Source organism: Natator depressus, chromosome 14 (assembly GCF_965152275.1).
Source record: "Natator depressus isolate rNatDep1 chromosome 14, rNatDep2.hap1, whole genome shotgun sequence".
NCBI classification, from domain to species: Eukaryota; Metazoa; Chordata; order Testudines; family Cheloniidae; genus Natator; species Natator depressus.
The window spans coordinates 2,610,109-2,625,255 of NC_134247.1; the positions used below are offsets into that span (position 1 = coordinate 2,610,109).

A 15,147-nucleotide genomic window follows, 5' to 3' on the forward strand; every position below is an offset into this window, starting at 1 on the left:
AGGGATGCAACCCCAAGCTCTGGCTGTCCCTAAGCCTGACTGCCAGAAGCTGGGACTGGACAACAGGGGATGGATCACTCAATAGTTACCCTGTTCTGTCCGTTCCCTCTGAAGCATCTGGCACTGGCCGTGGTCAGAGACAGGATTCCAGGCTAGCTGGACCATTGGTCTGACCCAGTCTGGCCATTCGCACCCGAGAGACATAGTTAAGCTGACCTGAGCCCCAGTGTAGACAGTGCAAGGTCGATGGAAGAACGTGTCCGTTGACCCTGCTACCACTCGGACAGGTGGATTTACTACAGTGACGGAGAATGCCTCCTGCCACTGGAGTGTCTATGCTAGTACCACAGCGTAGCTGCCGCTGTCTCCTCCTAGTGTTTCTAGTGTAGCCATGCCCTTTGTTCTGTGAAAGTGCCTCCAGCCTCAGTCCTCCATTGCCACCCACTGGCTGATTGCAGCAGGACCCACACGTTTTCCCTCCATTGGTATATCTGAGATCCCGCCAAGGAGCACGTTGGATCCTTGCTACCAGCCCCGGAGGCAATGGAGAGGGGCAGCGCATCTTCGTGGTGCTCTAGTTTGGAGTCCCAGTCCCTCGGTGCAGGGTATTAAATACCCATGAATGATGATTTTGGAAAAGCCCCTTTGGACCTGACAAATGTGAGAATATTTGTGAACAGGTTCCTGCTCTTGGGGAGCCCTGCGCAGCCATCAGGGTGTTCGGTTGGCATCGTGGAAACCAGGAACTGTGGCATGTTGCCAGCTCCTGTGATGTTATTGCACATCTCATAATTGATATTTCCCTGAAAGCCCCAGCTCCTCGTGATTACACAAGAACCTTAGCTTTCAGTTAAAGTGTCTGGGCCTCAAATCCTTGAGAGGAGCTTGAAAATATGAACCCTAAAGACTCAAATCTTCAGAAAGCAAATGCCAAAAACCCAGTGTTCCTTGTTTGGGGAGGGTCCTGACTTCAGGGTTTTGACTAGGGAGAGGGTTGATGAAGGCTGTGCTAGGACCCCCAGACGCGGTCGGTCGGTCGGTCAGTCTGTCCATCCATCCAGTGGACTCAAAGCACTTTACAAACGTTAATGAATTTGCCTCACTCCATCCACCCCAGGGGCAGGGCAGGAGCGTCCCTTTCCCCCAGGCCTGGGGCGAGCCTGCAGCATAGGGCAGGGACTTGGTTCAGGCCCTGCCTCAGGTACTAGGCGCTTCCTTACCTTAAAATCTCTCTCTGCCCCTGGAGCAGCCCCAGCAACCCACCCACAGGGCAGCAAGCACCAGTGCAAACTAGCTGCACATGGGGATGCTGCTGCAGGCCAGAGATGGGGGGCAACTGCCCCCCAAACCTCCAGCCCTGCAGGAGCTGCACAGCCTGGTGCATGTGTCCCTGCTACAGTCAAACGGGGAGAGACAGGGTGCCACGGGGATGAGCCTCCTGTAGCCCCACATGTGCTCCCCCACCAGCATCCTCTGCCCCTCCCATCCCCTGCCCCTCTCCCCTCTATAGCCCCCCAGGGACACCCCATCCCTCCTCTGCCCCTCTCCTCTCTACAGCCCCGCCAGGGACACCCCCCCAACATCCCGCCTCTGCCCCTCTCCTCTCTGCAGCCCCCCAGGGACACCCCCCCCCAACATCCCGCCTCTGCCCCTCTCCTCTCTGCAGCCCCCCTGGGACACCCCGTCCCCCTGACCCCCCCATCTCTCCTCTGCCCCTCTCCTCTCTACAGCCCCCCCCGGGACACCCCGTCCCCCTGACCCCCCCATCCCTCCTCTGCCCCTCTCCTCTCTAGTGCCCCCCAGGGACACCCCATCCCTCCTCTGCCCCTCTCCTCTCTACAGCCCCCCCAGGGACACCCCCCCAACATCCCGCCTCTGCCCCTCTCCTCTCTGCAGCCCCCCAGGGACACCCCCCCCAACATCCCGCCTCTGCCCCTCTCCTCTCTGCAGCCCCCCAGGGACACCCCCGCCAACATCCCGCCTCTGCCCCTCTCCTCTCTGCAGCCCCCCCGGGACACCCCGTCCCCCTGATCCCCCCATCCCTCCTCTGCCCCTCTCCTCTCTAGTGCCCCCCAGGGACACCCCCCCAACATCCCGCCTCTGCCCCTCTCCTCTCTGCAGCCCCCCAGGGACACCCCCCCAACATCCCGCCTCTGCCCCTCTCCTCTCTGCAGCCCCCCGGGACACCCCCCCCATCCCTCCTCTGCCCCTCTCCTCTCTGCAGCCCCCCGGGACACCCCCCCCCCATCCCTCCTCTGCCCCTCTCCTCTCTGCAGCCCCCCGGGACACCCCCCCCCCCGCGCCATCCCGCCTCTCTCCAGACCCCTCCCGCGCTCTCCCCGGCAGCCCCTCCCCCCGCCTTTCGCTTTTAGCCGGGCCGGGCCCTGCGCGGCCGCCGTAGCCGGGGAGCGGCCGCCCGGGCCATGGGGAACCTGCTGGGCCGCAAGCGGCGGAGCCGGGTCACGGAGCAGGACCGGGCCGTGCTGGTGAGGGGCGGCTCGCGCCCCCCGCGCCCTTCCCGCCGCCCGGGACGGGCTGCCCCGGCGGTGCCCGGCCGGCGGCGGGTCCCTGCGCTGGGCCGGGGCCGAACCGGCGCCGCTTGTCTCCGCTTCGGGCCCGCGGCTGCAGCGACCAGCCTGGGCCCCCCCAATTCACACCCCCCCCGGGGCGGCGCCGGGCCGGGTCCTCCCCCATACACCCCCCCAATTCACCCCCCCCGGGGCGGCGCCGACCCCCCCAAATACACCCCCCCCGGGGCGGCGGGCGCCGGGCCGGGTCCCCCCCAATACACTCCCCCGGGGGCCCCCCAAATACACCATCCCCGTGGGCCCCCGGGCCCCCCCATACACCCCCCCAGGGGGCGCCGGGCCGGGTCCCCCCCTCAATACAGCCTCCCGGGGGGCGCCGGGCCGGGTCCCCCCACAATACACCCCCCCCGAGGGGCGCCCAAATACACCCTCCCCGTGGGGCCACCGGGCCCCCCCTACAACCCCCCAGGGGATGCCGGGCCGGGCCCCCCCCATACAGCCTCCCTGGGGGCCCCCCAAACACACCCCCTGGGCCCCCCCGATACACCCTCCCTGTGGGGCCCCCGGGCCCCCCCTACAACCCCCCCGGGGGATGCCAGGCCGGGCCCCCCTGATACAGCCTCCCCAGGGGGTGCCAGCCCCCCTCCTGATACACCTCCCCCGGGGGCCCCCCAAATACACCGCCCGGGCCCCCCCAATACACCCTCGGGGGGGGCTCTGGCCCCCCCGATACACTCCCCCCAGGGGGTGCCGGGCCGGGCCCCCAGCCTGCAAATACCTCCCCTCCCCCCCGGGGTCTGCGGTGGGGCACCAGGCCGGGCACACCCACACAGTTAATTGCACAATCAGGGCCTTAGCATTGGCGTATGATCACCAAGATCAGGTGTGATTCTCCATCTTTATCCACCCACACCTCGTTCTGCTTGGATCAAGATGGTGCATTGTATGCTGGGTCCTGAGTCCTTCAGGAACTATTAAATGCATGTGTATAGCTGCTCTTTTCTGTTTTCCCTGCCACGTGTACAGTATGTACCTCTCCGGGAAACTCTTCCAGGTCACACTGAGGATGTCCGTGCGTGTGTCTGGCTGTCCTGGGACATCCCTGTAGCACTTACTTTTTGTAAAATTCCAGAAGAAAGTCGTTTCCGCCGGCTGCCAAGGGGGTAAAAACCCCCCCAAAGCTCTGTAGGTGTTTCTGTCTTGGGAGCCGCTGTTGCGAGCATTTTTCCTTTTGAGGAGCGTGACGTCCCAAAGCAAGGAGGAGACAACAGTCTGAGGGTTAACTTTTGGCATGTATCCACTTTAGCTGCCTGCTATGCTGTTGTCTTCTAGGAACTAGCCACTGAAATGATTAGAAAATCAGGACCTATCTGGACAGATGGAATGGACGGCAGGTGTGCCTGACCCGGACTGTTAAACAGCAGTTGTACAGTTAAGCTTCCATGGCTTGTCTTTTAACTGTTTTTATTCCTCTTCTCCATTAGCAACTGAAACAGCAGCGGGATAAACTGAAGCAGTATCAGAAACGGATAACTCTGAATCTGGAACGAGAGAGAGCTGTCGCCCGGCAGCTGCTGAGAAATGGCAAGAAAGAGTAAGTGAGGCGCTGCAGCTTCTGATCAGTGGCAGAATGTGAAGGCCGGAGATGGCAGAGAAGACAGCGTCCTTGCAATACAAAAGGATCTGTGTTGTTTCAAACATCTGGAGTAAAGTTACCAGGAAATGTTATTGAAACAGAGGATGTAAATGAGTTCAGGGGATACGTACGTAGGGCTTCTTTCTGTAGAAGGAGTGAGGTTAAAAAGTAGGATTCAGAGTGAACCGGTGTGCTGAGCTTGGAAGGCCTTTGCCTGAGTCTCAATGAGGGTTTGAAAAACTAGACTGTGGTCATACTCTTCAATATACAGCTGCCATCTGCTAATGCTATAATTTGATTTGTGTGGGCGCTTCTTGGGTGCACCAGTCCCTGCTAGGACCTGTAGTTCCCATGGGTTGAAGTAGTCGGTTCCTTTTTCTACAAATTACACGGGTTCTGCACGCTCCAGACATGTTAACAACACAGTCCAGGGTTGGGCAAAATTGGGCATCCCTGGCCAGAAATACCTCTTTTCACTGAGCTTTACTGCTGGCGTGCTCTGCAGAGGAAAATTCTTAACCAAAACATGGGCTGGAATAGATTTCATGGCAATCTCTCTGTCTTTTAAGAAACAAAGCTTTTTATTTTACTGACAAGATTACAAAATTAATTCTTTGGCTTAAATCCTCCAATTTATGCAAAAAATCAATTTGGGAAGCATGGCTCAGCTTGTGTGTAATTATAAAGCCACAACACTTATTTGGGTTCATCTGCCTGTGGAGAGAATTCCAGGCAGACTTTGGAGAGCAGAATCTGTACTCCGGACAGAAGAAATTGGTGCCTTTGGATTTTGGTCCCAATTAGAACTTCCTAACTTCCATATCCATGTCAACAGTGCCAAGTCACTGCAGAGGGCTGACTATCACCCAATTTAAACTGATATTGTCACCTTAAATTTGCCCTTTAGATTTAAATTTTATAAAGACAATCTTTTATAAAAGCTCACGTCAGTAGAAATATGAACACAATTAAAAAAAAATCCAATGGAAATGATATTTTGGTAGTGCGTAGCTCAATGGGGCCTTGACCTGAGTTCTCTGGTTGCTACTATAATACAAATAAACAGTCCTCTGCAGTTTTTGAAACCCATAAATTGCAGTACTAAGATCCTGAAAGCGAAACTATCTTAATTATTTTCTTTGTCCAAGCTGGGAGAAATGCTAAAAATAAACAGAGCACAATTACAGGTTTCAGAGTAGCAGCCGTGTTAGTCTGTATTCGCAAAAAGAAAAGGAGGACTTGTGGCACCTTAGAGACTAACCAATTTATTTGAGCGTAAGCTTTCGTGAGCTACAGCATCCGATGAAGTGAGCTGTAGCTCACAAAAGCTTATGCTCAAATAAATTTGTTAGTCTCTAAGGTGCCACAAGTCCTCCTTTTCTTCTTAGAGCACAATTAGTGACTTGAGAATAGTTTTTGAGAATCCTTTCACTGTTAATCATCAGAGGTATTATGGATAACTGGTAAAGGAACTGGCATGTAGCATGCATATTTTATTTATTTATTTTTATATATATAATTGTATGTGTTGTGATATCATTCAAAGGCTCCAGTCAGGATCAGAGCCCAGTTGGGGGGGCGGGTGGTAATCTCCCAAAGAGTGTGCAACCCAATCTAATGTGCTGATTAGTTAACAATGTCCTTTTGAGTTGTACTTTAGAATAGCAATACGCGCTTCTCCTTTCATTGTGCTTTTCTGATTAGTCCGTTGGCCATTAGGCTCACATTTTACGATGCTTCTTCAGCCCACAAGTGTGTTAGAATTCCCAGAAATGCTCAGTAAATCTGCATGCTTAATTATAACATAGCTATGCACAAAGTACAAGTCTAACCGATCAGTGAACACTCCCTAACAGAGCTGATACTCTTCCCATGGTGGCTCTGTCTGGAATTTGTTGGTCCCGTATCATTAGGCCTAATAACAAACCAAAGAGACATTTTCCAGGGCAAAATACATTTGAAGAGGTCTGCACGGCTTCCACTGGTGACCTGAAATGCTGTTTTTTCTGTCCTTCCATTGCTCAGACCCCCAGCCCTTTCCGCTGTGCCTTTCTCCCACTGTGGCTGTCGCTGGTCTGCCAGCTGGGCACCATCTGCTCCTGCCACTTGCTTTCTCTCCAGTGTTTCCTGCCTTGGATTTGGTAAATCTTTGGCATTAAAATGGTTTTTTGGAGTGAAAGTGAAAAGCAGTCTGTCCCAGGAGAAGCCTTGTGAAGAAGCTAAAGTTGTCATGGGATGGGAAGGGCCCAGCAGGCCTGGCTGTTGCCTTCAGTCCTGATCAATAACTAATACTTTCTATCCACCCCTCCCCTGAAAAGATCTGTGGTCACATATAAATTCCTGTTAATCTGTTTGAGGGGGTTTCCTTACCTACTCCAGGCCCAAATAAGCATTGCCCTCATGTGGTCTGGCCCCAGGGCTGCCCATAACCCAGAAGAGGTCATCCATTGTTGCTTAGTGTCTGCTCCTGGAAGCCCGTGTCAGTACTGGAGAGTGACCGGCTGACAGCGAGCACCGCTGCTGAGCTGCGCACTTGAAGACAGCTGCATTCTCTGTCGTCTAGATACAGATTTGGCGTGACCCATGTTAACCCTCTGTAAGCTGCACAGTGCTCTTCCCCATTAGTGAAAGACGTGGACTTCAGAACACGCAACAATTTGAGTAAATGCTGGAAACTTTACACCATATTTAGTTATATTTTTTTTGGCTCTGCAGATGGCTAACCATTAATTCTAATTCACCATTAGGTTTTCTCCCCAGTCTAATGCTATGGAATTCCCACAGTTCCGAACTATCTATTGGTTACTGGCTTAATCTGTTCTTAAAAGAAATCTCTTGACTGTAAATGTTTGACTCATCTGCCCCTTTTTATCACCGTCTTGCTGACGGGAGTTGTTCCGCCATTGCACTTGACGTGTACGTTTTAGAAGAACGCCTCATAAAAACGGTAATGTAGCATTGTTGTGATCTTTTTAGGCTCACTTGTTTGAGTTTTCTTTCTGCTCTTTTATTCATTCAGAAAAGCCAAGTTATTGCTAAAGAAGAAGCGCTACCAAGAGCAGCTGCTAGATAAAACAGAAAACCAAATCAGCAACCTGGAACGCATGGTATGCAAGAATCAGTGAATCCCAGGGAATGGCTTATTTTGCGCAGCTGTTTAGGATGCATGTCCCTTTTGCCTGTGTGTAATTACAGCTAACTGCCCGAACACGAATGGCACTTAATGCTAGGCTGGTAGTACAAACATTTCATAGAACTGGCTACACCATGATTATCTCCTAACCTAGTTATGAACTAGGTCCAGTTTGTAATGTAGACTGGGCCTTAACCCTGTGTCTCATCAGTATGTAAAGCCTTGGTCGAGTGCAGCAGTGGAAGCCTCCCCTCCGTTTTAGAGAGACCATTTCTAGACGTGGGTGGAGTTCAACTTTAGGGCCAGTTTAGCCTTAGGCCTCTGCTTAAGACTGCCAACAAGGGAGCCAGCTACTGCCCACTTCAGTGGTGGTCTCGATGCAGCCACCTGAGCGAAGGCATTCATTGTGCATGGGCACTGGAACAGCAATCAGGTGGCTACTGCTTCTCATTATTACTGACATGGGGCAGATTTGGACCAATAACTGCTAAGTAAAAGGCTCCATATTCCAGCTGCCTGAGCCTTCCAGTCTGTTTCTGTACTGCCCATTGATGGGGCTGTGACTGCTCTTGACTCAGCTTGACTCATGTTCTTACTCCAGGTCCAGGATATTGAATTCACCCAGATTGAAATGAAGGTGATTGAAGGCCTGAAAATTGGCAATGAATGTCTGAATAAAATGCATGAGGTAAGGGTGACCCAGAGAGCTCTGGGTGAGGCAGAGTTGTGGGTTTTCACATCTGTTCTGCAGCCCTTATATGCAGATTTTGGCTTTCTCCTCCTAGGTCATGTCAATAGAAGAAGTGGAAAGAATAATAGATGAAACCCAAGATGCTGTGGAATATCAAAGGGTACGTATAGAGCACATATGCGATCCTGAGCAGAGATGACCAATCATGCAGTGTTTTTATGATGTGTACTATGCTCCAGGCTGCCAGCTAGGCTGAGATCTGCCAAAACTCATTTCATAGGTGACCAAATTAGGGTTTGAATTTAGGCCTCCCACAGCAAAAAGCCAGAGCAATAACTGTCTGTGGTGTGGGGTCCCCTTATCGTGTGTGTGTGTGTGTTTGTGTGTGTGTGGTGCTGTAAGCAGCAGAGCTGTCATGCTGTGGTGTTCATTGGCACATCCGTCTCTCTCCTGCACAGCAAATCGATGCAATGCTGGCTGGCAGCTTCACGGAAGAAGATGAAGATGCCATTTTAGAAGAATTAAATGCCATTACTCAGGTGAGCCTTAATTTCATGCTCTGGTAATTACTTTTACTCCACATTTCCAAGTGGTAATCTTTCATCAGGGAAGGGGTTGTTCCCCCTGTAGAGATGGTAGTTGATTTAATTCTGCTGGATAGCCTAATTATAGCTGCATGTGTTTGTTCTATGGGTCATCTGAGAAGCCAGGCAGATGCTCTGTACTTGGGAGACACTGAGACCACTTGGAATGTTTTTAAGGGCTGTTTTTGTTTACACTGTTATTACAGGCAGTAGTCTTGTGGATTGGGGCACTGCCTTCACTGGACGGCTGTCCCACTTTACTTGACTAAGACCTTGACTGTTCCAGACCGGGTTCGCTGTCTCCCTTTCACTTCTGTTCTCGACCCCTCCACCCTGCATGGAGTGTATGGCTGCTCCAAACTCCAGTCTTGAGGTTGTCTGGTTTTACCACCGGAAACCTTCAATCCAGTGGGGCTGTGGTGGTGGGACTCTGCAGCTGGCCCTGCCAGGGGGAAACTCATGGCTAATCTGTGCTCATAATAAACATCAGTTTACAAAGCCAGGCCATGCCCTGGTCCACTGGACAGCACTAAAACTAGCAACTCGAAGCAGCGGCGTCTCCTGCAATTCTGGGGGAAGATGCCTTTTTGCATGCAGAAGCACCTGTTCGTATAGTTTCCAAACCAGCTCAGTGCAGAAGCCTGAAAGGAGCTCTGTGCTAACACAGTGGCATGTGGGGTGAGTGAGACGTGACATGTTTAATGTGCTTGCAGGAACAGCTCGAGCTCCCTGAAGTTCCCGCTGAGCCACTCCCAGAAAAGATCCCAGGTAGAGTCTGTTTATTTGATCGTACGACTTCTGCTTCTCCTGAATCTTCTCGGGGGTCTAACAGCAACTTGGGACCCTTCTCGTTTGCGGTGAATGTAGCGTTTCTGAATGTGAGCGGCTGAACGGTGCCTGGTGCAGTGTGGGCTTGGGCTGTGCAAGCTTCTTCTGACAAATGCAGCTTACCCTGGACCTTCAGCACCCCCATGGCTCAGTCTCAGTCCAGCCTCTCATGTTGTTCAGCCACTGTGTCTCATAATCTGCGTAGTGGTCTTGCACTCCTACCCTCTGTTAAACCAGGCCATCCCAAGTGACGTTTCTCACCTGCAGGGAGGCTTCCTGGCCCAGCAGCAATGCATAACACTTGTTAGCGTGCTAAGCTCACCCCTAGAGAACTTACTGCATTTCTCTCCCAGAATGTGGGTCAGGCTTGGGATTCTGTGATACCAGAAACGGCTGGGATCCCTCCCAGCTCGGCTGCTATCGCAGGGTGCTGCTGCTAGGGGGGATCCAGTGCCTATCCAATTGCCCCTCTTTTTAGGGTCATAAACTAGGCCCATCGCTGTCTCATGAGCACCGCATCTCTCAGAACGCTAGGACCCAAGGGGCATGGTGATGGTTCTTGCCTCCAGAAGGGGCCCGTGTGCTGGCTCACCCCTGAGCATCCAGTGCAGGACACTGCGCTGTAGGGGTTGTGTAGATTGCACACACAGCTGATGAGCCAAAAATAGGCCAGAATGCAAGGGTAGGTGAACTGTGACACTCCTGGGCCTTAGCCTGGCTTTGGGGAGGAAGGAGTTAAAATCCAGCCCCAGAGAAATGGGGCTCTGCCCTTGCTTCAAGGAAACCCTGCACTGGGGGTGAATGGCCTGGACTCGCGCTGGGTTTGTGGAGCTGAGTCTCCCACGGATAACAGAGCGTTGAGAGACTCGCTGTAAGAGAGGAATCCAGCCTCCTGGTTGTAGGAACCAGGAGCAGTAAAAGCCACAGGACGTCTGGTTTTGGCTATGACAACTGGACAGTGAACAGGAGTCAGTCAGTCTATGCTGTCAATCGATAGCAGGCTGGCCACACCCTCACGTGAGCTCTGCTTGTAGAGGGCCCGCTCAGTCCCTGTGAGGATGCAGGCTGTCATAACACAGAGATGAGGGAGATCTTGTCTAGCCAGTGCCCCTGCAGGAAACTGCTTGCTTTGACCTTATGTTGTATGATGCAGTGCACTGGTCTTTCCTTCTCAGGTGTCTAGATTGTAGCTGTTACTTGTTAAGATTGTATTTTAACTGCTTGAGCAGCATGTGGGGCAGAGGGAGATGCTGGATAAATAGAATTACTCTTGCTGTATCGTTCAGTAGATTTCCCAGGTGCTGCTGGAATGCTCCTTGCCTTGCAGAGAAATGAGAGACGAGTCCTGTTTCTCTCACAGGACTTGACTCTCTATTTTCTCTTATTCTGAACTGAGTTTCTCTTTCTTCCACAGAAGCATCACCTGTCAAGATCAGGGCCAAGCCAGAACTGGTGGCAGCATCTTAATTCCACTCCTGGGGATAACCCCAAATAATTTCCATCATGGACAGTTTGGAATCCCAGCATGCCCTGGGGACAGGAAACGTCACAGTAGCATCCCAGCTGCGCTGGGCTAATGTGCTGGAGTGAGGTTTCCTGCACAGGGCAGGGAATCTCAGCAGATTATTGCTCTTGTATCAAGATTATTTTCTAGTGCTTTCTTTTTGTAATTTAAACTCACTCAGCTGCGCTGTCTCTGGATTAAACAGTGACTTTAAAACTTCCAAAGCCAAATGCTTTCTGCAGGCTGCTTTCAATTGCAAATCTGCCTGTGCAACTGGTGCTGCCCTCACTGATCTGTTAGAAGCCCATGTGCTGGTCTTGGAACACTGGAGTGTTAAAAATGGTTTTCGTAGTCCCTGTGTTACACTGCATTGCTAGGAACCCATCAGACCTTCCCTTTGGCTGTGATCCTGTGTCCCTCTGATCTTCCTCCTCTGGCTGGGGCTCCACTGTCTAAATCAGACTGTCTGGCTTGGCACTGGGATCTGAGAGCTCGCTCTAAGGGTATGGGCAGCATGCAGCCAAGTTGAGCCCAAGCATCACTTCTGACCTCCTGCAGGCAGTGACGTTGTGGGTAGCGACAGCCTCTCGTGCTGAAGGAGAGAGAAGCCTTTAGGGGCGAGGAGACAAATTTTACTGCTTCAGATCTCTTGCTGCTCAAGCACCCTTGAGTGAGGTGCGGCGAAGCTGTTATGACATTGGGCCCGGCACAAAAGTGGGTGTGGTGGGGCTGCCAGCAGAGAACGTCCTCCCATTGCATCTCATTTTAAAAATTGCTTACGTGGGAGGCCAGCGCTCTTCTGGGCTGGGATCTCTGTGTTTGCGACAGGGCAAGTGGCCTAATTTACAGTAGGCTGCAGCAGCACTTGTGAGAGAAGTTGCTCTGCAGTGAGATGGAAAAGGCCAAGTCTTCTGCCAGGCCATGCGTCCGAAGGTGTCCTATTCAGATCTCACACCGATGCTCATTTGTTTGTGGAAACCTCTGGTGCTAGGTGTCATTGAGCAGAACATAAGTTCTAGGAATCTGATGAGCCTCTTAAAATTAGAACAGGGACTCGCTGGCTTAAGATGCTGCTCAAAAGCTGTCCCCTGACTGCTCTGCTCCCCACCAGAGGTAGACTCATCTTTGAAACATGCAGATCGATTGAAATGGCTTCTGCTTTCAGTTATCAGCACTCCCCATTCTGTGTCACGTATGTATGTCGGGGTGTGTGGAAAGCGTGAGTGGGTACGAACAGGTGATTGATTCTGTACATGGGAACGAAGTGTGTGGTTTCTTAAATTATCACCACAAAGATCCTGTGTACTTTAATGTTCTGCCTTTGGAAACAGAAGTGAAATGTGTGATTTCACTGAGCTGCAGAGGACAGCTCTGCGCTTCCCCATGGTGCGGAAGGATACAGGACGGGTATCAGGAAGGATACAGGACGGGCTGATGAATCAGACAGAAACCTGAGGCCCAGGTTGCAAAGCCTGAGGCCCAGGTTGCAAAGCTTACTCTCGGTCCTGAACTGATCTTGTGTTCACAGAAACTTTGTCCCTGGGCTGGTAGGTTGCATCTGGGTTTATCTGTCCTTGGAAACCAGTTTGCTCTGCTAGATGTCTGCAACCTTGGCTTGTCAGCCTGAGCAATGCCTGCCAGCCAACAGTGCTTGGCATGCTGTCCCTTTCTTGAAGACACACCCTTCAATTGACCCTCTCTGCAATGGGGCACTGAGATGGAAGATAGCCAGAGCGCCCTTTGGGTGCTGCTAGGTGAATGCTTCTGGGGGAATATGCGACTTGCTGCTAGATAATAAATATTTCCAGGGACTGTGCCGCTTCCCAGTAGCAAAGGGTCAACAACAAAAGTACTCCTTTAAAATCCTGTTTTCCCTGATTCGGGGTGTGTGGAACTCCAGGGGCTGGGCTTTGAGCTGTCTCACTCCTGCAAGAGATGGAAGAGTCCTCTAGGTGGCAGGCCCCTTGGAACTTGATATTTCCAGGCTTTTAGTAGTGGATCCCTATTTGTGTTTTCCAGCAAAGCCAAGGCACAAATTGGTGCTGTGAGATCCCTCACCCTCACAGCAGCTGGAGCCCTCCAGGGGATTCTGCTTTTCGTGGTGAAAGTGGCACTGCTGTTCAGTGTCATTTAACCCCGATCTTTCTGGAACCAACTGATCAGGGCTAAAATGTTCCCTTTCTGTCTGTGTGTGTCATCTTAGTCCTCTTTGGAGCCACCATGGAACTGGCCCTTAAGCCCGGCTTTGACAGGCAAGAGCTAAAGTGGGTGAGTCAGCTCTTTATTCCCCCACCCGCCCCATTTATTTTAAAAATAGACCTTTTTTGCTGCCAGTTCAAGCCTTTGAATGTCATGCAGTATGCATGTTTTCAGGGTTGTTGTCATCGTGTTGGTCCCAGGATATGAGAGAGACAAGGTGGGTATGGGAATCTCTTACTGGACCAACTTCTGGTGGTGAGAGAGATGGTTTTGAGCCAGACAGTGCTCTTCTTAAGGTCTGAGAGCGGCGCTCAGAGTGTCACAGCTAATTCCAAGGTGGAAGAGATGGTTTAGCGTAAGCCGTTAACACATGTTGTGAGAGACCATTCTGTAGTATTACTGCAAAGGTGTTAACAGGCCAGGTCACTTTGAATGGTCTCTTACAATATGTTTAGCATAAGCAGTTATCTGTTCCACTTGGTATTTAGCTGTGATACTCAGAGGACCTTTCCCAGACCTGAGGAAGAGCTCAGTGTAAGCTTGAAAAAGTCTCTCTCACCACCAGAAGCTGGTCCCATAAAACAGTGGTTCCCTTTTTTTCATTTGGGGACCCCTAACATTTTTTGAATGGAGGTGCAGACCCCTTTGGCAGTCTATTGTCTGTATGTATAGTTGAATTCTGTTCAGTCAGTTTTCAGTCTGTCTTTTGCAGACCCCTTAGACGTTGTCCATGGCCCCCCAAGGGGTCCGCAGAGCACAGGTTGAGACCTACTGCACTAAAAGACCCTCACGCACCTTGTCGCTGCAATATGCACGTTCTCCACCAGAGGGAGCTCTGTCCTTACAAGCTCAGGTGTTTAACCTTTCTTTTGAAGAACACGTTCTGTATGTACCATTTAATCCCCCACTAGTGCCCTCTGATTTCACCCTCGCTGGCTCATTCTGGCAAATCGGAGTAGATGCTGAACCGTGGCAATGGAGAAGAGCGCAAGGCCTTTCCTACGGGTGCAGTGCTTTGCCCCTTCAGTACCGTGAGCACACCGTCAGGCCGAGGTATCGTCAGAGGAGAGATGGAAACACGCTTCTGCTCTGACTCTGGGCTTTCGTGAATGTCTGCGAACAAAGGCAGTGCCAGCCAGGCTTAGGGGGATTCGCACTCTTGAAGTGTCAGGTGCCCTGAAGTGCCAGGCAGGGACCTAAATGTTCTGCTGTCCGCCGCGGTCTCTTGCTCATCACCCTTTTTTGGGATCAGATCGCAGACAGGCAGTTGGGTTAGCACTGAAGGGGTTAATGCAGCATGCTGCATTCATCAAGGCAGTGAAATGACCACTTACTGAACTGCCAGCCGTTTCCTGTTTTAATCCCTGTACCCAACAGATTGTGCAGCATGTTTCCTTGAGAGGAAAAGCCAGGAGGGGTGCGTGGCCTCTGTGGTGTGTTATAACAATAAAGCCTTTCTAATGGTGTCACCAGTTCAGCTTCTGTGATCAGATTGTCATGATAAATGTGTTTTGAGTGACTGAGGGGGGCTTTCCATCTCCCACGCAACCCTCCCCCCGGGGGAGAGCTGGGAAAGGAATGGCCAGAACCTGCACTCCTGTAGCACAGAGCAACCCCGGCTGGGTGGATCTTAGGAGCAGAATTTTTGTTAACAAATTACAGTAACATTGCCAAGACTGCTGTGTGGCCTGGCTGCAGTTTGCACCCAAGTAAAATGGGGGGGAGAGAGAGCTGGGAGCGTATGGATGTGGGGATCTGTGTATACTAAACCGTAGCGGCTACTGGCAGCTAGAATGAAGGCTGAGAAGGGCAAATCTGGTGTAAACCTGTTGCTTCAGCCAGCTGTGCCTGTCTTCACCTCCTGTAGGGTATCTAAAGCCAGAGGGGAGGCACTGGGCTGAGAGCTGCTCTAAGAGTAAAACAGCTTCCCGTGTCCCTGGGCAAGTCGGAGTCTGGTGAAGGTGGAGAGGTGTGTGCAGGTGCCTGGTCTGCAACTGGGGTGATTCCAACATGGCAGAATGGGTGTGGGGTGAAAGTTCCCTCT

At 52.0% G+C, this 15,147-nt stretch overlaps 1 protein-coding gene across 1 annotated transcript; it reads left to right on the forward strand.

The window, feature by feature from the left end:
- Window positions 1-2,357: 2,357 nt before the first annotated feature.
- Window positions 2,358-14,512, forward strand: CHMP6 (charged multivesicular body protein 6). The gene is made up of 8 exons (XM_074972231.1): window positions 2,358-2,486; window positions 4,013-4,122; window positions 7,184-7,271; window positions 7,899-7,985; window positions 8,083-8,148; window positions 8,447-8,527; window positions 9,286-9,340; window positions 10,815-14,512. The coding sequence occupies exons 1-8, from the start codon at window positions 2,424-2,426 to the stop codon at window positions 10,865-10,867; spliced, it is 603 nt and encodes a 200-aa protein (XP_074828332.1). The 5' UTR covers window positions 2,358-2,423; the 3' UTR covers window positions 10,868-14,512.
- Window positions 14,513-15,147: the final 635 nt, after the last annotated feature.